The 23,563-nt window shown below is 31.6% G+C and overlaps 2 protein-coding genes across 2 annotated transcripts in view; both read right to left on the bottom strand.

The window, feature by feature from the left end:
- The window catches only part of LOC110022610, a 4,894-nt gene extending 1,200 nt beyond the window's left edge, over positions 1–3,694 (bottom strand). Inside the window, exons 1-2 of the mRNA XM_020721652.1 lie at positions 3,221–3,694; positions 64–198 (exon numbers count right to left, since the gene is read on the bottom strand). Of these exons, the coding sequence (XP_020577311.1) occupies positions 64–198; positions 3,221–3,685 (600 nt within the window). The 5' untranslated portion in view covers positions 3,686–3,694. The remainder of the gene's footprint in view (positions 1–63; positions 199–3,220) is intronic.
- A 3,975-nt stretch (positions 3,695–7,669) lies between these two features.
- LOC110022624 lies at positions 7,670–14,364 on the bottom strand. The gene is made up of 4 exons (XM_020721670.1): positions 13,887–14,364; positions 11,331–11,462; positions 8,119–8,202; positions 7,670–7,874 (listed from the first exon to the last, which is right to left on the bottom strand). Exons 1-4 carry the CDS (start codon positions 14,331–14,333, stop codon positions 7,743–7,745), a joined length of 795 nt encoding a protein of 264 aa, XP_020577329.1. The 5' UTR covers positions 14,334–14,364; the 3' UTR covers positions 7,670–7,742.
- Positions 14,365–23,563: the final 9,199 nt, after the last annotated feature.

Below are 23,563 nucleotides of genomic sequence, written 5' to 3'. Positions count from 1 at the left end.
TTGGGCTTTTCAATATATATATATATATATATATTATTGAATTAATATGAAAAGTGATATTACCTTGTAAATGAGCATCTCGACCAACAACATATCGAGCTCATGCGCCTCGTGGGGTTTGGCCTTCTCCATCGCCTTTCTTAGCAGCGCCACCGCCACCTCCTCTTTCCCGCTCATCTCTAGCTTTCCTGCCACGCTCTGCAATGGTTTTTAATGCTTAGAGATGGCATCTTTTGTAAATTTAACGTTCATCGTTGGCAAAGTTTATCTTACTCTAACATCGAGCCCCTTCGGGCTCATGTTTGTTCTTGGTCAGGAGAAAATATTACATACGCTGAACGTATATATGATGAGATTCCCGTCTGGATCATTGTCGTACATACGTTTCACTTTATGTAATATTAACAACATTGATAATGATAGGTAGGGCTGTCAAAACGGCTCGTTGTTTGCGAACAGCTCTTGTTCGGTTCGTTAAGAAGCTTGTGCTCGGCTCATTCCCTAAGCGTTCGTGTTCGGTTTGTTCGCTAAGTTAATGAGTCGAACACGAATAACACGAACAAATACTTGTTCGTTCGTGTTCGGCTCATTTTGGCTCGAAATATATATATATATATATATATATATATCTTTGATGAGGAATATTTTTGTACTTTTAAAAAAATTAATTGAGTACAAGGCTACAAAGTTTTATAATCAGATAAAAGTATTAATGAAGAAAACAAAATAAAAATTATTAAATTAGATTCAATGATACTTTTAAATTTTGTTACAATTCTTAAACATCTTATGACTACGTGATTAGGGTTGTTAAAACTGCTATTTGTTCATGAACGGCTCGTGTTCTGCTCGCTAAGCAAACAAGCCGAACACGAACACACTTTTTGATCTCGAAATATAAACCAGCCGAGCATAAGTTGAGCCTGGCTCGCTCATGTTCGACTCATTTACACCCCTAATGATAGGGGTTTGTAGTTAAAAAAACAAAGTTTAGGTGATAGATATGTTAATGCATGGGAATTGGGTGGTATGTATGTAAATGCCCCATTCATATATCTAACACATAAAGTTTAGTTTTTGTATGTATATTATTTATTTCTGTGATATGAAAGACTTTGGTGGTATAAATATAAAAAAAAAGTTTAGATATTAAATATGTAAATATAGAGAAATTTGGTGGTACATATGTAAATATTCTTTGTTAAATCAATTAAAATTAATTTTTTAATTTTTTTTTATTGATCAGGCAGATTGAATGAAAATTTAATTTCATTATTCTAATATCTTTTAAAGACCTGCATGTACGACTGTCAAAAAAGCTTGTTGTTCGCGAACAACTCGTGTTCGGCTCGTTAAGTAGCTCGTGTTCGGCTCCCGAACACGAACATTATAAACGAGCTGAATATGAACAACTCTTTGTTTGTTCGTATTCCGCTCATTTCAGCTTGAAATAATAATAAAAAAAAATCATATAATTTTTTATATAATAATATATTACATATATTATTTATATAATAATATATTATGTATATTTATATCTAAGTTTGAAATGTAAGTGTTAGTTTGGTGATGTGATTATGTGCCTTCTTTTGTATTCATTTGGTCCAGGTTCGAATCCACTATTTTACATTTATTTTTTCAGTTTAATTTTAACGAGCCAATTTCGAGCCGAACATGAACACACTGTTCACGAGCCGATTTCGAACACGAACAATTTCTCGAATGACCAGACCGCGAGCCAAGCCTGAGCTCGCTCAAGCTCGGCTCGTTTACAGCCCTACCTGCATGCTAATTTTTTTGAAAGATTTAGATACAAATCAGTCAATTCTTACTTATTTACATATCTAACACATAAAGTTTAATTTTTATATGCATGCAACCTTGCTTATTTAGAAAAAAATGTTATAATTGTATTTTTTATGTGATATAAGAGATTGGGGTGGTATAAATGTAAAAGTTAAATTTTAGGGGGTAGTGGTATATATATATAAATATATTAAAATTAGGTGGTAAATATATAAATTTTATGTGTTGATGTTCATTTTGAAATGAATTCAAGAACTTTAAAAGCTACCATGCCATAAGCCAATTTTTATCATGTTCATATTTATCTATATACAATTAGGTTTGTTAACGGTTCGATTTCGATCCTAACATGGCACAAAGTCATTTGAATAGATTTAGTACGACATGAAATCGGCTCGTGGCTTATTATATTCAGTTCTAGAAATTGAATCTAGCTCAATTTGGCTTGAAATAATAATAATAAAAAACTAGTTCAAATTGAGTTATTTGTATCCCTTTGAGCTCAAAAAGCAATTCAATCCGGCTCAAAATTGAAACTCATAGGCTCAAATTGAGTTATTTAGAACTGTATTAGCTCGAAAAATTTGCTTGAAATTGGCTCGTGACTTGCTATATTCAATTTTGCATAGAATTATAGATATAACTTTTATAAATAAAAAATACTACGAGTTAGTCTAGAGTTAGTTCCAACAGATCCATATTTGACTTGAAATCAGCTAAAGATAAATCCAACTCAATGTTTTCGCTCATAGCTTAGCTGATTTATTTCGATCTGATTAGAATCCAAACCAAAATTTAAATCGATTTTTGAGAGATAAACAACCTTCAAACTAAGGATTTGTTTGGTTTAGCTGTAGATATTTGAAGAAATAACTTTGAAGCCGCTAAAGGAACTATTATTCAAAATGATGTGGTAGCTATTACAAATTTTTTTTTCTTTTTTGAAAAAGTCTGACCGTAACTTTCTAACAGCAACCACATGTTGTCAGCTATGGTGAGAAAACACAATTTTTACTTTTAGTTTTTTGAAAAAAACAGTTTTGCCAAACAATAGAAACTATGATGAGACACTACACCGTAACTTCAACACCGCCCCTAAGGACGAGTGTATTTTTTGTCCAGACTCCTGACATAGCTCTACGTGCGACGTAGGTTATTCATGAGTTATTTTCAGGTTATTTTTTGGTCATTTTCAATAATCCTCAAATAAGCCATAAATAACCCGCGGTCTTTATTTTTAGGTTATTTCTGGATTATTTCAGTAATTGAAAATAACCTAGAAATAATTTGAAAATAACACAGAAATAATTTACGTCAGGAGTCCGCACAGAAAAATCAAAATTCACATCCTACCAAAAACCTACTCTTTAATGTTAATGGGCTAACTGCATCCCCATAAAAACCGAAACCAAACCTGCAGCTTGCCGAACTGCATCCGTCCATCCACCGGCTTAAGCAGTTTCTGGAATTCGACCTCGGCTTGATCAAGCTTCGCATCACTCAGCCTCGCCTCCTGCGCTGCGATGATCCTCTGCAAAGCCAAACGGCCGCCGTGGAGCACCGCAATGGACATGGATCGCTGCAGCACCGGTCTGATCGATTCCGCGTGCGCGTCATCCCTTCGCCGTCGCCGGAGAGCAGTGTTCGCGCGGCTTCGGGTTTTGTAGGCAAGCGCGAGGCATATGCAAGTGAAGAGGAGCGGCGCGACGGTGCTGGGGCGGGTGAGGATGTTGAGGCAGGAGGAGCTGGCTTGCTGGATGTTGGAGGCTAGGCGGGTGAGCAGGGAATGCTTGGGTGGTTGGGGATGGGGATGGGGATGGTTGGTCTGGAGGGTTTGGATTGTGTTGGGTTGGTTGTAGGGAGGATGGTTTTCGGCCATGGTGGGGTGGAGAATAAGAGGAGGGGAGGGGGGAGGTGAGGGAATTGGGGCTTTGCTTGTTGGGGGAGGAGAGAAGGGAGGGGGATGGGCTACGCGAAGGATGGCATGGAGAGTAAGTAATGGATTTTGGGTTTTTGCTTTGGTTGGGTTTGTCTAGTTTGCTTTCTTTATATTGATGTTATGGTATTATTATTATTATTAATTAAATGATATTGAATGGTTCAAATAATACTCATATTAAACACAGACTGAATTTAATTATAAAAATTGAGGTTTTCAGTTTATAAAATTTATGTGATTGATATGAATTTAAATGGTGTTAGAATTTAGATTTGCACGTGAGTCACACCCAATGAGAGGCTAGAGAGAGAGAGAGAGAGAGATTCTAAGTGTCCTTTATGTGCCAAGTTTTTTATCCTTCTAAAAAAAGCCCTCATTTACATTTAATGCTCTCTTGATTTATAAGGGGCTAGAATTATTGTAATCAGATGACCCATATACCTCTTATTTGTTTGGTTGGTCGACTTTTGATCAAACACTTATAGTCCGTTCATATTCCAATTGATTGGTCTATGGCGGGTCATCCTCATGTTTGACGACCTTCGATCGACTGACCCTTGAATGGATTGGTCTCGAGAAGGTCAACCTCTGATCGGTTGGCCCTTAATCGAATGGTTTCTGATCAATCACTCGTTCGATCAGTCTTTGATCGGTTGCCAGTTTGATTAATCTTTTATAGGCCACCTGCTCGATCGCTCTCTGATCAGTGGTCCGTTCAATCAACCTTTGAACAATCGCCGGCTTGATCGGTCTCTGATTAGTCGCTTGCTCGATCAATCTCCAATCAGTAGCTCGCTTGAACATTCTCTAATCAGTCGCTCGTTTGATCAGTCTCTGACCAGGCAATCACTATTGTTCAGTTGTCTTTACTTTAGAGACATGTACATCTTTCAAGGGTTATCTTTTGACATGTGCCTTATTTTGAACCGTCAGATCCACGAAAGATTCAAATAAGAGCTTTTTTGTTGTAAATTTTAGATCCAATTTAATTAAAGTTATTTTTAAAAGAGATTAAGAGGGTATTAAATTGAAACAAATTTACTTTACATATAATTTTATGAAAATAAGTTGAACATTTTAGAGCACACTTAATTAAAGTTATTTTTAAAATAGGTTTAGTGGGTTTCAAATTAAACAAGATTCAGTTTACATATAATTTTATTAAAATAAGTTTAACTTTTTAGAGAGCATTTAATTGACATTGTTTTAAAAGAGAACTTGAACTTCATAATTTAATTTTTTTCAAGTAATTTTATGTCTAAATTATTAAATGTGTTAATCATTATAACCTAACATGCAATTTTTGCAAGTGATCTTGTCTTAGACCCATGGACTTGCTAACAATTGATTGTGTTACACAAGTATCACACACTTTCACAATTATCTATTGCACATACAATACAACATGCCTAAAGTATGCTTTCTAGCAAACATTAAACAACCTATTTTCCTAACATGAATTTTTAATAATCTAAACCTAAATTCTAAATTTATATAACATCACATGAATTTAGCCAATCCTAAACATAAGTTCTATTTTCACAAAAGGCCAACATAAACTTAAGTTCCTAATCATGAGTTTCAATTTCACATAAAACATAAGCATGTTATGAATTTAGGTAGATTAAACATAAGTTCTAATTTCACATGAAGCAAACATAAGTATGTCATGAATTTACGCAACCTAAATATTGATTTTATTTCACATAAAGCCAACATAGACATTTAATGGGTTTAGGGAACCTAAACACAAATTCTAATTTCATATAAAGAGCAAACATAAATAATTCATGGGTTTGAGGAACCAAAACATGAGTTCTAATTTCATACAAAGAGTCAACATATATATTTTATGAGTTTCAAGAGACCAAAACATGATTTTAATTCCACATAAGGAAAACATACTCATCACATGGGCTTTAAGTGACTTAAGCATGAATTTCAACTCCACATAAGGAAAACATACAGATGTATGAGTTTCAATTCCACATAAGGCAAACATACACATCACTTTCATGAATTTCAATTCTGCATAAGACAAATATATAAATGTATGAATTTCAATTCCAAATAAGACAAACATACATATCACATGAATTTTAACAAATAAATTTAAAAAAAGGTGTTAGATACCTTTGTTTGACATACTAATTCATGGAGTCTAAGCAACATACATGTGAAGCCTTTCAATTTGATGAAGAAAACCACATTAAAACAAGTTTAGGTTAGAAATTGTACATTGTTTGAAAAAATCTCCTAAGGAGTGATGGATGAAAATTTTGGCGAGTGTAGGAGTGAAAGGAGGAGAGTGGGGGAAGGAGAGGGAACATGGTTTAATGTTGGAGAACTAAGGGAGAATGAGTGGAAAGGATGATGGCTTGATTTAGTGGTGGAGAAGAGGAGGAGAATGAAGGATGGGAGTGGGAGGCTTATGTCAGGTTTATTTTCGCTTCGACAATTTTGATTGTTCAAATAATCAAGCACGTCATCGAAAGTAGTAAACCACCTTAAAAGACAGAAATACAATTTTACGATAGGTTTGGAGAACTAAGGGAGAATGAGTGGAAAGGATGATGGCTTGATTTAGTGGTGGAGAAGAGGAGGAGAATGAAGGATGGGAGTGGGAGGCTTATGTCAGGTTTATTTTCGCTTCGACCGAGTAGATTTGAAAATTTTGATTGTTCAAATAATCAAGCACGTCATCGAAAGTAGTAAACCACCTTAAAAGATAGAAATGCAATTTTACGATAGGTTTGATTATTCAAACCCAAAAAGTATTGGATATATGCACTGGTTTACGGTTTAAACCCGATATGTTATTTTCCCTATATAAGCTGAAAACTAGATAACTTTTAGAGTATTTCCGGTGTTTTCATCTTTCTATAAGAGCAATCTTTTATAGTTAATTACATCTTAAGCAATTGAAGTTAAGAAAATTATTAATTAAGGCTGCTGTTTTGTCGTCAATAAATTTCTAAGTTTAGGTTTTTACATTAGACATTGGATTTCTGAATGGGAAAATCTCAAAAGTTGAACATTTATTGATGTAAGTCGAATGGAGATAAGGTAGGGGACATTCGGAGAGAAGGTAGGGAGAAGTTTTGAATTTGGTTAAGTCAAGTCTAAGTTAGGTTAGACTTGAATTAAGTTTTAGTTAAGTAAAGTTTATTATTTGGTTAAGTCAAGTTTAAGTTGGGTTAGACTTGAGTTAAGTTTAGGTTAAGATTAGAGTTTGGTTAAGTCAAATCTAAGTTGGGTTTGACTTGAGTTAAGTTTAAGTTATGTTAAGCTTAGAATTTGGTTAAGTAAAGTCTATTGGGTTAGACCCAAGTCAAGGCTTAGGATAAATTCAACCAAATGCAGAAAGGAGAGAATAGGGTAAATATATGAGAGAGTACTTTTAAATGATGAAGATTAATGAATCTTTGTGAAGTCCAAACTTTTTGGGATGAAAATAGAAACATTGAAGCTCAAACCATGTGGTGGTCATACTAAAAAACAAATGATTAAGCTGATTTGTAAGTTAGACATGTTGAAATGAAGTTTAGAAAATGAAATTATTATAGATTTCTTGATAAGTTACTTAAAAATTATGATTAATTAGAAATGGATGATGCTTCCTGTGGCATTTAATCTTTGTTAAAATTCAATGAGGAAACTGGTTTATTATAATTTGTTAACTCGACCTTGAAATTCATAATTCAATGCTGTATTATGAGTTATTCCATCTATGATATATCACATAATATTCGTTCTGATACTTTTAACAAAGAGAATAACCACATACTAAGATATGATGAATATAATTAACATGGTGGTTTTAATATTCAATAAAATCCAAAAATTGCAACAAATTTAAATAAACCTCTAATTCATTCTTGAAGCTAATGTGATCAACTAAATCACCTCCAAAACAATGATTAATAGTGGATAAGTATGAAGTTGGTGAGAAAAAATGAAGGCATTGTTCTTCCTGATTCTGCATCTGGTGCTTATGTTATGTTTCTTCTGGTATATCTATAAGAGAACTGTCGACAATATCTTGCATATTCTTTGCAAACTTTTCCCATTCTATTTTCTTCTCCCATTCTTTCTTTTTGTCCCAATCTTTGATCATTTTTACTATAGCCTACAACATAGAGTAAAAGTTATAAAAAAAAAACATCAGATTTGAAGGAAATTTATGAAAGCAAGAAAAGAAAATAAGGAAAATTTTCAATTATTTCATATTCTAGAATGTGCTAGCAAGAGCAACATGTTTTTTCATGCTTTACATAAATAAGTACATTTGTCTAATGCTTATTCTAGATTGGAATGAAAAATAGATACAAATAAATATATCGTATGATGCACTATTTAAAAATGGGCTTTACCCTACGAATTTTGATTCTATAATCGAGCTCAGGGGTTATTCTTTTAATCTCCTCGTCAATGTCATTAGCCAGTTTGAAATTTCCCTGTCATAAGAAAAACAAGTGTAGAAATTAAATAAATAAATAAATATATAAAAACTTAACATGATATAAGAACTTATCAGCTTTGAGGCTTGAGTAATTAGTATTTATTTGTAACTATTCTTGCCTATTTTCATGTCAAACCTTGACCACTAATCCACTTTCATGTAATTGTCATCTATTGATAAAAATTAGTAATGTAATGTACTTTGCAAATTATTCATATTTATTATTCTTTGGTCAACTGTAATTAATAATCATCCTTACAAATATCAATCCAAGCCTCCTTCATGTAAATCTATAAAGCTAATGTTCTTAATTGTCACAGATTCTTATGAGAGGTTTTATTTAACATTGCTTCCTTTCAGTCTGTAATCTGCTTAGTGATTATCAAAATATAAACTTATGTTTAATGGTTAATGTGTTGAATTGATTCGTGGAACCATAGCTAGTCATTTCTCTAATCCATAATGCTGATGCCCAAGAATAACAAGTGTTTTAGATAAATATTTTAATAGCGGGTTACATGTAAATTTGTGAATAAACATTTATATATGATGCACATATTTCTTAGTTTATGTATAAGCTTACACAAAAACCGTTGATAGTCAATCTTAATATATGTTTCACCTCATTAGAAGACATTCACTATAAAATAATAAAAACACTATTTATATATATGCTTCACCTTATTAGAAGACATTCACTATAAAATTTTAATAGTGCTTTGCCATCACCTAACGTTCCCTAAATTCAGTTGTTGTTGAAATTATAGAATTCCTATTTTAAAATCCTTCCATTAATAATCTTGTTGATTGACTCCATCTTCAACATCAGGAGAGATTTGTGCCTAAATTAATATATGTGGGTGAAATCTTAAAAAATAGTGATAAACTGATAATAGTGCAGATCTAAAGTTAATGATCCCTAGAATGTGTAAGGAGTCCCGTCAAAATTTGTAAAACAAATCACATTGATGGATCTTATGAAAAAAAATGAATCTCCTATTATTTATGTTAAGCACATGTAGGGACTTATATAGGGGCCCCTATTTGTACCATTTTAACCAAGCGAAGTTAACTTTAGCATACCTAATGGTGTGTATCTATGTATGACCAAATTTGAGAAGAAAGAAATGGGTCCCATTTTGAGTCTACAACTATCATGATTGAGACATGTTTAACTGCCATTTTGAACATTGAGTCCTAGTTTTATGGGGATTAATAAGAATGTAGGAGGAATGGTTTTGAGCAATGCAGCTTAAAGTACTTGAAGCCAAATTTTCAAGTGAACTCACAAGGTTTTGTATTGATTATTTTAGTTTTTGTAAGATTTCATCTTATTTTTATGTCCTTTTCTAGTATTCGATATCGTTCTCACAAAATATGTTGTAAATACATTTATTTTATTGTCTTGATTTACATTTCTTGCAATAATGAGCCAATGACTTGAAATGCTACATAATATTTAAAGCACCTCATGAATATGCTTAGTTCTTACATTAGAAGACAAGTAAGAGGTATCTAACAAGCAGTTAAAAATTGAGTTGGATGTTAGAGTTTATTAGATGTTTTAAATAATGGATCACTAACAAGTACAAATTTTATTAATATATAATAAATAAGAAGTAGACTTTGGTAAATTTTCTAATGGTTAATGTATTCTTGCATGCATTAGCTAGTTCAACTGTTTGTGTGCCAAATTTAAATGTCAATGACCTATGAAATTGGTGGAAGAGTTTGCCCAACCATTTGAAGAGCCAAGTGTTAATAGATATAATATAGCAAATAAAAGGCAAATTTATTAACTTCATATTAAGGTGATAGGCAGGTTTATACATTTACTCCTTACAGTAAAATGTTGGGGTTAAAAAAAAAATTCATGTATACCATCACTTAGTTTATTCATCATTTTAGCAAATAATAGTATAACAGCGAAAGTAAATTTTATCAATTTTAATTTTTCTTAATATTAGTTTTTTACATGATACATATCACTAACGATTGACTAATTATACATTTTGACCACATCACACTGAACTAGAATTTTTGAGTATTTTATCAGGTGACATTATCTCATTAAGATTTGTTATAATTGCAATTTTCTTAAGCAGCAGTCCAACATGATAACACCCATTGCAAAAAAGATTTTTAGAAATGCACAATATGTAAATATTTTACAAGAATTGGATGCAACCATTGTACATTTTTTTTCTGAATTTGATCAAATTATTACACGTCTGTCTATGTTGGGTGCAATTATGATAAATGTTTTGGGTCACACAAAACACTTGAAATATGTTTATGTAATTTTCAAGTTTGGTTATAACCATAACTTATTAAAATTACTTTGATCTAACCTTAAAATATTATTAATTCTAATCCAAAAATTAGAAAGTTCAATACTTAAAATTGAAAATTTTATATGGTCAGAACAAACTAACATAAATTGATCTTCGACAGAATTAACATCACTAAAATTAAAATTCTTGTATATATACATATCTGACATCTGAATGTTGATATTTACTTGTACAACATTTTAATTTCCCAATCACATCAACACAATTTGCTTAAGAAGATGCATATCATTTCTGAAAAGTTAATGTTAGTGATACTTTTTAGGGAAATTTACATATGCAGCACACAATTCTTATGTATTTACATGTCACACATAAATAAAGATTTCAGAGTGAGAAAAGTAAATAGGAAAACTTTAATGTTTAATGGAATCCTGCAGCATGCTATGCCAACTGATGGGACTCCATAGGTGGGTTGTTTAGTATTCCGTTTATATCTGGTGAGGATATGGCCAAAGCGTAAAGGAAGAAAGACAATCATAAGGGAGCAAATTCTATTATTATTAAACTATCCATTATCTATTGTCTTTGTCTGCAAAATACACAGACAATATGGACTAATTGAATTCTGGAAGATTTACAGGCATACCACTCAGTTCTTATGCATTTACATGTCTAGCACCTAAACTTCATTTTTTACATATATATCACCTTTTCTATGTACCAAAAGATGCATTTACATTTCTATCATCTATTACTCAATATAATATATAAAATTGCAGTTTTAAGATTGTGTGGGTGTGTTTGTAATAGAAGTGAAGAACAGTAGTACCTTTATGATACAGACATCGATAAGTAGCAGTCCTATTTCCAATTGGTCTGGCCCAGGCTTTATTTCCTTCCATTTTTGTAATAAAGTTCCCCATGATTCATCACCGAGTTTCAGTTGATTCTCCAAGTATACCTGCACGCAGACATGAAATGGTTTTCTTACATTTTGAAACTGCTTTGTTGAGCTAATCTTCAAATTGTAAAGGTTTGTTCTTAGCAAATCTATGTCTATTAAACAATCTTATACTTCCCCTTTAATGATTGGTATAATTACATCACAATAGAAATACTGCTATTTACAAAACAATGAATTTACACGTGCCACGATAAAACCATTGAGAATTTGTATTTTTATCATGAATTTTGATGTTTGAGCGATAAATTGTAAAAGAGATTAAAGATGATACCGTTTTAATAAATAGCAATGTTTCGAGTGCTATGAATGTCATTGCCACTTGCATTAGTCAGTATCTTCTAGCCAAGCATTCAACAAGTGATAAAATGGTTGTGGTTTGTGAGGGATATGGGGCTCTCATTTCATTGCTTGAAAATATAATATCGTTTACAAAATGTTGATTTTCTTGTATTTGTTTTTTTTCACTGTGAAAAAAATGAAATTAAAAAATATTAGTGATTTTTTAGAAAATTTATGAGATTTAAAATTGATGTGTCATCAACAAATTTTATCAAGCACGAATCTCAATGCATTTTATAAGGTGGTTTCCTAGTTCAAATTATGATCATTTGGGCTTTGATTTCAGCAAGTTTATTGTCAAACTGATCTTCTTGAAAAGGCGAACAAAATGATGTCAAAATTGGTTCAATTTGAGTACAATTAAGTCTAGATTAAGTCGTTGGAGTTTAAATGGAGGCTTTGGGTCATCAATTGAAAGGTCAAATGTTTCAAATTTGACATATTTATGGTCGAATGGAGCGCCTCGACGAGGGGAATCTAACGAGCCTATGATAGCTCAACTCTGATGTCGTTAAGGCACCAAAATCCTTGAAAAAACACCTATGATCAAAAGGGATCACCATAGATCGTTCGATCAAGTGGTTAGGAAAGTTACGAACCCTTCTTTAAAAGGCTATAAATATACCACCTCATTTCACTTTGGTTTAAGAAGAAGATAAATTTTCAGTCATTTTTGGAGAAAACTCGACGAGTAACCACCGATTTTCGTAGACGCCAGCCACCGTCGACGATCGCCTGTCGGATATCGTTACCACTGCTTAACATCACCACATGCTGCCACCAACCATCGGCTATTGGTTAGCACTATTTCAACAATTATAACACGACTACAACCTTTGTGGTCAATTACTGCTTTTACAACTTTCAACTACGGTCTCTATAACGAAAAAATATTATATCAGGACTCCACACGTAGAGCTACGTGTGGAGTTCAATGAAATTACGCCGTGGAGGTGATCTGCCCGTAACACAAGGAATATTCTCCTCGTATTATTCAGGTGTTATTGTGTGTTATTCAGGTGTTATTGTATGTTATTCAGGTGTTATTGTGTTATGGGAATATTCTCGGTGTTATAATAACATAATAGCACATCAATAATACTTGAATAACACACAATAACACCTGAATAATATGAGGAGAATATTCTCTTGTGTTACCGGGCCGATCGCCTCCACGACGTAATTTCATTGGACTCCGCACGTAGCTCTACGTGCGTAGTCCTGATGTAATATTTTTTCCTCTATAACAAACCACTACTATTGTACCCACTGTTTATTGACTTTTATGACCAACTATTATCTTTGTAGTAACTAACTACCGCTTTTATGACCAACAACTATTGTTATAATTTCCAACTATGACCTCTGTGATTAATTACTACTACTGTAACCACCAACTACAACATTTATGACTAACCACTGCCGTTGCAACAACCAACTACTATCTAAGTACTATTATTATGAATTTCACTTATGACCTCTATGGTCAACTGCTGCTATTGTAGCCAGTGACTACTGCAACCTTAATGGACAACTACTGCCTTTGTAGCAACCAACTATGACATTTGTGCCAACTATTTTTGTTATAACTTCTAACCATGACATCTACGGTCACTTATTGCTATTATAACCTTCGACTACAGTCTTTATGGTAAACTATTGTCTTTGTAGCAACTAACTAGGACTTACGTGACCAACTACCACTACAAGAAAAAATGCTAAATCCGACGGCCTAAACTTGCGTAAAAAAAAAGTTCTATTTTCCAACGATCTAGAGTCATTTTATGAGCTGGGTCATTTGTGACAACATAACTTCAGAATATGTCGTCCCTTATCAGAAGTAATTTTTTTTTCCAACGATTTTAATTATTACCAATGCATTATGCCGCCGGTTATAAACAAATTTTAACTTTTAACTGAAGGCCTTATTCTGTCTCCTCCTGTTTTACCAAAAGAAAAATTTTCTGAGGCTCACTCCATCCGAGCAGAAATTTCAGCGGATTCTCAAAAGATGCCTAAAATATGGCAAACTAACCATACAAAAATGCCTACTCAATTCTCTTCAAGACAAATGCTGCAAACCTTAATCAAGGGATAATTTGGCGCAATCTTGTAGAATTCTTCAGGCAGATCCTTCCTTCTAAACATCTCTTCCAGCACCTCATCAGCAGCGAGTTGCAGAACCTCTTCCTCCGCAATCTTCTTCCGCATCGCCATTTGCTTTCGCCGCGCGACATCCGCTCCGCTGCTGATGGGTACATTCTGCCACGGCGCGGCGTGCCCAATCCTCCCCTTTCTTCTCCAGTCCGGGAAGGCAAACCCCATAGCGCTCGCAAGTACTACTGTGGCCACCAAAGCCAAAGCTTTAGCATGTTTTCTTGACTGACGAGGAGGAGAAGGTGGTGGGGGAGTGGAAGATGAAATCTGGCTCCTCGCGATTGCGCGGAGATGGCCATTGGAGAAGTTGGATTTGCGGAGGCATTGGAGAGTGGATAGTTGGGGAGCTCTGAGATACAATGAGGCTTGCATTGCAGTGTTAGTGTCTCAGGAATTAGTGTTGATTTTTGTTCTTTAGTTTTGAAGGAGGTGGGGAGTAGTGCTCTTGTTTCTTGCTGTATTTGCTTTGTGGGAGCAAGGCATCTCTTTAGAATTCTTTTGTGTTTGAGAAGTCATTTAAGTTCCATTCGATTGTTGTGAACGCAGACGTATAATTAGGAGTACAGAGGTCTACTCTTTATAATAGTTAGGGAAAATGAAATTATACAATTATGCTAAAATCACAATTGCTTTGAAATAACCCAACAAATGCAACTATATAAGAGAAGTTGGGATGACAACAATCATAGTTGGGTTACAATAGTTGTTGCGGTGACGATGATTGCTGGTAAGCATCAATGTTGCACTTATCTCAAATAGTTTTGCTTTAGTTGTCAGTTCTCTCTCCACCTCTCCTCTGCTATTTTAAGTGATAAATGTGATTTTATTTATAGATTTTGAGAGTGACATTTTAATGAATCCAAGTAGAATCCAAAACACTCTATCGGATGGTTCAATTTGATTTTCTTGATCACATGTTAATCTTTAACCATTTAAGTGTTTTAACAAGCTCAAATTAGATAATATTTGACTTGTTAGATTCCTCTCATATAGTCGCGTGATTTGACTAAAAACATGCCAAATTTAAAGATTGTTTGACCTTCCAATTGATGCACTAAATTTTTTTACAATACATTAAGTATTTTATCCAAAGCTCATTCAGATTTAGATTGGATCGCGATCAACGTCTTGGCAACATAATATCAGAATGCTCGGTTTAAATATAAATTTATTCAAATTTAGATGATTCTAAATTTGAATTTAGAAGATCGTTTACTAAAAATGCATTAAGATTTGTGCTTAATCATATCAATTTCTGGATGACATATCAATTATAACAATGCTGAGTTGCAGAACCTCATCAGCTCCAATTTTCTGACGCATCGCAATTTGCTTTTGCTGCTCCTAGAATGTTACTATGTCAGGGATTTGGCTTTGATTTTTCTTTATCTTTGAAGGGGGCGAGGCAGGGGGCTTTAGAATGCTTTTTGTGTTAAAGGAAAAGAAAGCAAAGCTTACTCCCAAGCTGTCAAGCTGCAAATTTAGTGCAAGAGATTTAGTTTGTGTAGCCAAAAACTCTTGCATTCTAACTGTTATAAGAGGTTGTTGTGGCTTCGAGTGCTCATCCTACGAAAAACAAAATGCTATAAAGTGGCTCAATTTTATAGTGTATTGGTAGGATATAAAATGAATCATCTTGAGATGAGGAGGGTTCATCAAAAAAGCTAATTGCTATAAGAGAGTACACATGTTGGGAATCCTCCAAAGAATTGGCAAATGCGGAATAGGATCACAGGATTCGAGAAAACACAAATAAAAAATAAATAAAAAGCATTATCAAAACAATCAGAAAAACACACAAGGACTTGACATGAAAAAACCTGAGAATGGGAAAAATCCACCTAGTAACTGGGATTTTTATACTTTACTAGTAAAATTTAGCTTTAAATAATTAATATTAATTAAAAATAAATGATAGTACTTTGATCATAACAAACTCGGATTTTTTTATTAATACGGTTGTCATTGAGGTTCTTAGCAAGGTAATTTTAAGATGGTCAAGCCAATTGGAGGATTGGTTGAAAGTTGCGGTTCAACGAACCAATTAGAACCCGTTCTCCGACAACAATTGTAGCCTCTTGTTCTTTATTTCATTAGTATAACCCCTACAAGGTGTGGGTTTTGCTTGTGTTAAAGAATGATTTCATTTTCATATATCATGATAGAGCCCCTACCATCTTAATTCCTTCTAATCCTCATCCTCTTCAAATACCAATGTCATGAAAGCATCCAACAATGCTAATTTTTTTCACTTTGATCCCCTACAAAATCTAAATTTATTTATACCATCTATAGCAAAAATCATCAAAATTGCACTTTTTCATTTTATTTCTTTGAAAAAGCAAGGTATTGGATATCTGCCCTCTATCTTCAACCACAACAATGGCTGTAAAACAGAGAAAAGAGATGATTGATGATCATGCCCTACTGGGATCCATTTGGCTCCTTTTATCATGACATAATTTTTTAATTGGTGGCTCAGCTTTAGCAATTGCAATTTGCAGATAAATCATTAAATAAAAGTCAGAATATACAAAGTTGCAACACGTCTTGAAACTATAAACTTCATATTTCATTAATAAATTTCTATAGAAAACATAGTTTTAATACAATGTGACATTTGTGCAAGTAACATTTTGTTGACCCGGTTTTATGTATAAAGGATTGTTAACGGTCTGATTTCGAGTCGAGCTCGGGTCGGTTCGAGATCTGCTTGTATAAGTTTGGTAAGGCTTGAAATTGGTCATGGCTGGGCCTGCTTGAAATTGAATCGAGCTTGATCCAACTCGAAATCAAAACGAGCTGACTTAAATTGAGTTATTTGGATCAGTTTGAGGTCATAATCAGCTCGATCTAGCTTGAAATTGAAACTAATTGACTCGTATTGAATTATTTAGATTCCTTTGAGCTAGAAATTGGCTCAAATTTGGCTTGTAACTTGTTGTATTCAATTGTGCATAGCATTAGGTATATAATTTTTCTAAATAAAAAAGCATTAGGAATTGTTCTCGAGTCAGTTCGAGTCGATCCATGCATGGCTTAAAATCAGTTCGAAAAAAATTCCTTCCAAAGTTTCAGCTCATAGCTCGGCTCGTTCTTATCGATCCGAGGCAAAATTTGAATCGATTTTCAAGCAATTAATGAACTTCGAGCAAAATTCACAATCAATTAAGGGTATATTTTAGCCACATATGGGTTAAACATTATTGCGTTTAAACTATTTGATTATCTTTGATGCTACCATCTATTTGTTCTTTTGCAATTTAATCTAAAGAAAATAGACTGCGAAGTTATAATATATATTAAAATGACATCTAGTATTGCAAACATCTTTAGTTAATTTCTAAAGGAGTTAAGTGAATTTCTACCAGATGCGACGAAAATTGATTTAAAAACAAAATCATTCATTGTTTGTTTATCAATTGTAATTAGATTATGCGATCGAGTGAAATTTCACATCCATTGCCATTATTGTGTCCCAAGCACCGAATATGAAAAGTAGAGGGTTGGGTTTTGTAGTTGACATTCAACATTAATTTTTTGTCGAAAAAATCATGACAATAATCATTTAAAATATTTTGTAAATGTTAGGGCATCTCCTGTAAGCGACGTGTTGTATGAGCTAAATACAATCAAAATTATGCAAACGCCATTATACTAGTGTCCATGTATAGTGTTAAATAAGTAAGAGTTCTCACATTAAGAACGAATGCATGCAAATAAATTAGTTCATGAAACTAATATTATGATAGGATCTTGGAATATAGGTATTTTCAAGGGTAAATTAATGAAATTAGTAGATATTATGGTTCGCAGGAAGATAAATATTTTATGCATTCAAGAAATTAAATGGGTTGGAGAAAAGACTGAAAAGATTGATAGCTTAGATTTTAAATGTTGGTATTCGAGTAGGAGTCTCACTAGAAATAATATAGAAATAACTATAGATAAGAGTTTAAAAGATAATGTTGTAACAATTAATAGAATTAGAGTTAAAATTATAATACTGAAGACTGTTGTTGATGGTAAGATTTTTAGTGTTATATGTGTTTATGCTTCTCAAGTAGGTTTGGATATAAATTCAATAGAAAAATTTATGAATGACAAACAAGAATTAATAAAAATGATAGCTTGAAGAAAAAAAAAATTACTGGAAGAGATTTAAATTGACACGTAGGTAGAGTGATAGAACTTTTAGAACGATTCAAAGCAACTAAAGTTTTGGAGTGATTAATGAAGAAAGTAGAATCATATCAGATTTTACTTTATCTTAAAATTTTGTTATTGCTAATATTTTATTTAAAAAAAGAGATAAATACATTATTACTTATAAGAATGAATCTAATAAAACATATATTGATTATTTTCTTATAAAAAAAAAGGTATCATCTAGAATGTGAAGGCTGTAAGGACATTTTAAGTGAAAACTTAAGCACTCACATCAATTATTAGTTGTTGATTTTTAGATGAGAAGTTGAAAAATTAAAATATAATGAAACATTGCCAGAGAATGAAACAAAAATTATTTTTGTGAGGAAACTATAAGATTTCAAGATTTGGGATGTTCGTGAAGAAGCTAATTCTACAAGAGCTAAAGTAAAAATCACTATTAAACAAGTGTCAAAAGATTTACTTGGAGAATCAAAAGGATTAATTTTTATAAATAAAAATAATTGGTAGTTGAATAATAATGTGCAAAAAAAGATAAAATATAAGAAGTTTTGTTATAAATATTTGTTTAAATATAAAAGTTTAGAGAACTCAGAGAAATATATGTTAGCCCATAAGGAGTATAAGAGAATAATTTTTAATGTTAAGAATTATGTTTTTAGTGATATTTGTGATAGATTGGACACTAATGAGGGTGAAGGACATATGTATAAACTAGCGAATCAAAAAGAAAAGAAAATTAATGATTTAATCTAAGTAAAGAGTAATAAAAAATAAATCAAAAGGTGATTTTCTTAGATAAAAATATTCAAAATATGTTGGTGACATATTCTGATAAAATTTTTAATGAAGTTTTTGAAAATACGATCAACCATAACAATCCAATATTGTTAATATTAATAAAACTTTTATTCTTGCTGTTATATTAGTGAAAGGGCATCAGTAGAAACTGAGGTATCCCAATAACAGAGTAAAAATATTTAAGAGATTTGAGAGTTTCTTAGCTTACTAAAACCTTGTTTGGGATCACTATCTGTTTTCTATTTTTAATTTTTGAAAACAAAACTAGAAAACAAACCTAAAAAATAGTGTTTGTTTATTTTTTTTTAATTTTAGTTTTAAAACACATGAGACTTGTTTTCAAAACATAAAACACATAACTTGTGTTTTCGCTATTTAAAAAACATATTTTTCGGAGCTATGCCGAAAAATATTAAATTAGCATAATCACCATTGGTTGAAAATAACATAATAAATTAAGCCATTAATCCACTAATTAACTCCTAAACTTGCTTAATTGACTTAATAAGAAATTAATGGAATTACGAAAATTACTTAATTCAACCAATTAATAAAATACTTAATTAAATTAATAATCATATAATTAAATCATTATTTATTTAAAAAGAACCTAAATAAATTTAATTAAATTATAATTACTCAATTTAATAATAAATCTACTTTAACTTAATAATTAATCAATTAAACCAATAATAATTTAAATAAAATATTAACCATTTAATTAAGTTAATAATAATAAAATTAAAACATTAAATTATTTAAGCATATCATTAACTATATAAATAATTAAATAGAACATTAAACAACTTAATTAAAATACTAATTAATGAATTAATTAAATATTTAATTAAATTAATTGAATTTTTGATTAATCCATGAAAGTTTAATAACTTATAAATTTTTTAAATCAATTAAGACTTCAATTTGACAAAACCTTAACTTAATAAAATAAATAAATAATTAATTAATTTCATTAATTCACCAATAAGTTAATTAAGGTGTTAAATACTAATTAATATGTTTGGTAGTTAAATAATTAAATTAATTAACATATTAGTAGTTATTAATTAAATAATTTTAAATTCATTAACATGTTATATTTATTAAAATTTCATTAAATTTTTAAAAAGTAAAGTTTTTTGTTTTAAAAAAATAGAAAATATCCATCAAAACATGTTTTATTTATTTCTTTTATTTTTTTAAAAAAATTGAAAATATCCATCAAATCACAGCAGTACCAAACACATTTTCTAAAAATAGAATAAAGAAAACAAAACAAAAAAGAAAATAAACTGAAAAATAAAAATAAAAACAGAAAACAAAAAATAGGGCTTGAACTTTTAATATTATTTTAAAGATTAAAAAATGTCCGATGAATGGAGGAAGAATATTTGCTTTCTATTTTTAAGAATAAAGGTGATGTACAAGAGTGTGAAAATGATAGAGGCATTAAGTTGATTTATCATACATTAAAATTATGGGAGAGAGTAATTAAACATAGGTTAAGACGTGGTATAAAGATTTCAAATATTCAGTCTGGATTTATGCAAAACAAGTCTATTATGGAAGTTATACATTTATTGAGCGGTTTGATGAGAAGTACACAGAGAATAAGGGTGATCCACATATGATTTTTATTAATTTAGAAATGCTTATGATAAGGTTCAAAGAGAAGGTCATTGGAGAGTTCTAGAAAAGTAAGTTGTTTATATGATTTATATCCAAGTCAATAAAAATATGTACACTAAAGTTGTTACTTGTGTTTGAACAAAAGGATGATTGACTAAGTATTTTCTTATTCAAGTTGGATTACAACAGGGATTAGCTTTGAGCCCATATATTTTTTGTATTGTTATTGATGCTCTTACTGGATATTTTGAAGACAACAATGAAATAAGATTGTCTTTTGGGAACTTTTTAGAGTGAAGTTTAAAGGGATGGATTGAATGCATTAATTTTTTATGCGGACTAGGTTATGGTTTCAATGATATCAGAAATTGTTTGTAAAATGTTTCGGGGTTTGTAATTAGCTGTTGTGGTGTAAAGAATGAAGTGGAACAACAAGTTTTAGTTGAGGGTTTCAGAAATGATGGGTTTTTTCCCTCATATGGAGTGAAAGGAACTTGGGGAGAAGTTCTGGAACATGGAAAAAATATTACATCAGGAGTCCTGATGAAGTTTCATGTGCAGATGCTAGTATTTAAGTGTTATCAGGTAGTACTGCGGCGTTATTTTGATTTTACCAAAATAATGCTGCAGTACTACCTGAATACTACCATCTGTACCTAATTCAGATCTAAGTCATCCCGATGTAATACTTTTTTTCTAGAACATTAGAGGGGTTATGAAATATCAAAACAACAATGCAAATGAAGGTAAAAAGAAAAAAAAATTAAAGGAAAGTAAAAAGATAAGGACCAATTCTCACCAAAGGATTGAGGTTGAATTGATCATCAAATGAAGCTCCAAGGAATTAGCCACCAAAACTTCTTCAAAGAAGATAAATACTTCTCTAATTAAATTTCATTCTAGAAGAAATTAACTCATTGCAACAGCTTCTAACATTGTCTTACATTCTTCTTAACTTATCAGTAAAAAATAATTAAGAAGGCAACATCAGCAATGGTACTTTTAATACTTTTAATATTTCAAGAGACTATTTTGCAAACTTGCACGCATAATCAGCTTTGCATGATTAACCTATTAATTCAACCTCACATAATTATGTAAACATAATTTTAAATTAAGGGGAAATTCAGATACAAACCACTAGGGCGGTAAAAGAGCTGAGCTTGAGCTTGACTCGTGTTCTGCTTTTTCAAAATTATGGCTCTTTCAAAATTACTCGAGTTTGAAATTGGCTCGTGTTCAAAATTGGCTGGTGAACAGTGTCTTTGTGTTCGGCTCAAAATTGACTCGTTAAAATTATTTGAAAAAAATAGATGTAGAGTGTTAGATTCAAACATAGAGCAAATCTATGCAAAAGAAAACACAAAACTACATTACCACACAAGCTATTATGATTTAAACTTAGATATAAATATATATAATATATTATTATATAAATAATCATATGATTTTTATTTATTTGGAGCTAAAATGAGTCAAACAAGAGCTAACAAAGAGTTGTTCGTGTTCGGCTCAATTATAATTCGAGCTTAAAAAAATTGTTCGTATTTGACTCATTTTCTTAACGAACAAGCAGAACACTAGCAGTTTGCGAACAACGAGCATTTTGGACAGCCCTACATATCACCTAATTTCTATATATTTACATGTCTAATATCTAAACTTATATTTTTACTCAAAATTTTCATATCACATAAAAAAAAAATAACACTATTTTAACTCTTAAAAAGTGAAATATATTTTCCACTAATTTAAATTTAGAAATATGTACGTGCTGATGTTGCAGAGGTGCATACAGTATGTAATGCACTATTAAAATTAAGTGAGCCAAGTGGGAGAATGTTATATTTTTATTTATGACTCACATTTATTTTAATAACTTATGAGATTTATTTTTGATAACTTAAGTTATTAATTTTCATAACTCATAACTTATGTCATAAATTATGACAACTTATGATATTTATTTTGATAACTTAAGTTATTTATTTTCTTAACTCATAACTTATGTCATAATTTATGATAACTTATGATATTTATTTTTGTAACTCTATAACCCCTAAAATAAATAAATGTTACTAACTTATGTCATTGATTTTATTAATAAAAATCAATTAATTTATTAATTATCATAAATCCTATTGGTTAGTAACCCCCTTGATGGATGGTGGATAAATAGAGCATGAATTTGAGAATGAGTCCTCTCTCTACCTAACACACCTCGTACATTTCTCTCCATCAGAAAGTACAGAAAGTTTTAAGGGATTAGAGAGAGAAACTTCATCTCTTCAAGATCAAATTTGTTCATCATGAATACAGGTATGCGTCGCTTTATTTTTACATATGTAAAAATCATGAATTTAAAAGAACTTGACTATTATGTACTTTTCTTTTGAAATTTGTGTATAAAGTTGAAACATGAATTTTCTAACACATACTTCTAGCATTATTCACATCACCTGACGAATCTTTTGATGTCTTTCTATAGAGTCGGCTAGAAGTTTCCTTATGGCTTCACTCACGGGAGTGTACCTCCTGGATGACGTTTTCCACCTCGTGTTCCTTTATGCATCTTAGGAATGTTGAAGTAATTGATCTTTGTAAGAGCTTTATTTCGATCATGGGATATTGTGCGTCTTTGATCTTGAACCTCCTAGGGTCGGCAGAGTCTTTTGAAAATTTTCCAATTTCGAGGTATTGGATGTAAGTATCCATCCAACTATTTAGTCTTCTAGTCTTCAATTCCATGGTCTCTAGTACTTCAATGGTTGATCGTGTCGGTTTTTTGAGTGTCCCCTGCCCCAAATAGATCCACTTGGATAGGAGGTTGGCTATTTGCTTCTCCTCCCGGACAATATGCTTGACTTTAAAACTTTCAAACTTTTCGATCTTCATTTTTGTTTTGTTCAAGTATCGGACCATCATGTCGTCCCTCACTTAAAGTCAGATCATGTATTGTGATCTTGCATTGATTCAAGAATATCTTTTGTCATCAGGATTGG

This window comes from Phalaenopsis equestris, unplaced genomic scaffold (assembly GCF_001263595.1).
Source record: "Phalaenopsis equestris unplaced genomic scaffold, ASM126359v1 Scaffold000198, whole genome shotgun sequence".
Classification (NCBI taxonomy): domain Eukaryota; kingdom Viridiplantae; phylum Streptophyta; class Magnoliopsida; order Asparagales; family Orchidaceae; genus Phalaenopsis; species Phalaenopsis equestris.
Note: the sequence above shows the minus strand (reverse complement) of the source record. Positions and strands in the feature narration are given on the sequence as shown.

Coding starts and splice junctions, on each gene's coding strand:
- LOC110022624 (XM_020721670.1), bottom strand. CDS start 14,333: ATGCAAGCCTCATTGTATCTCAGAGCTCCCCAACTATCCACTCTCCAA. Junction 8,203..11,330: donor TCGATGTCTGTATCATAAAG/GTACTACTGTTC, acceptor TTCTTATGACAG/GGAAATTTCAAACTGGCTAA. Junction 7,875..8,118: donor ATAGAATCAAAATTCGTAGG/GTAAAGCCCATT, acceptor TCTATGTTGTAG/GCTATAGTAAAAATGATCAA.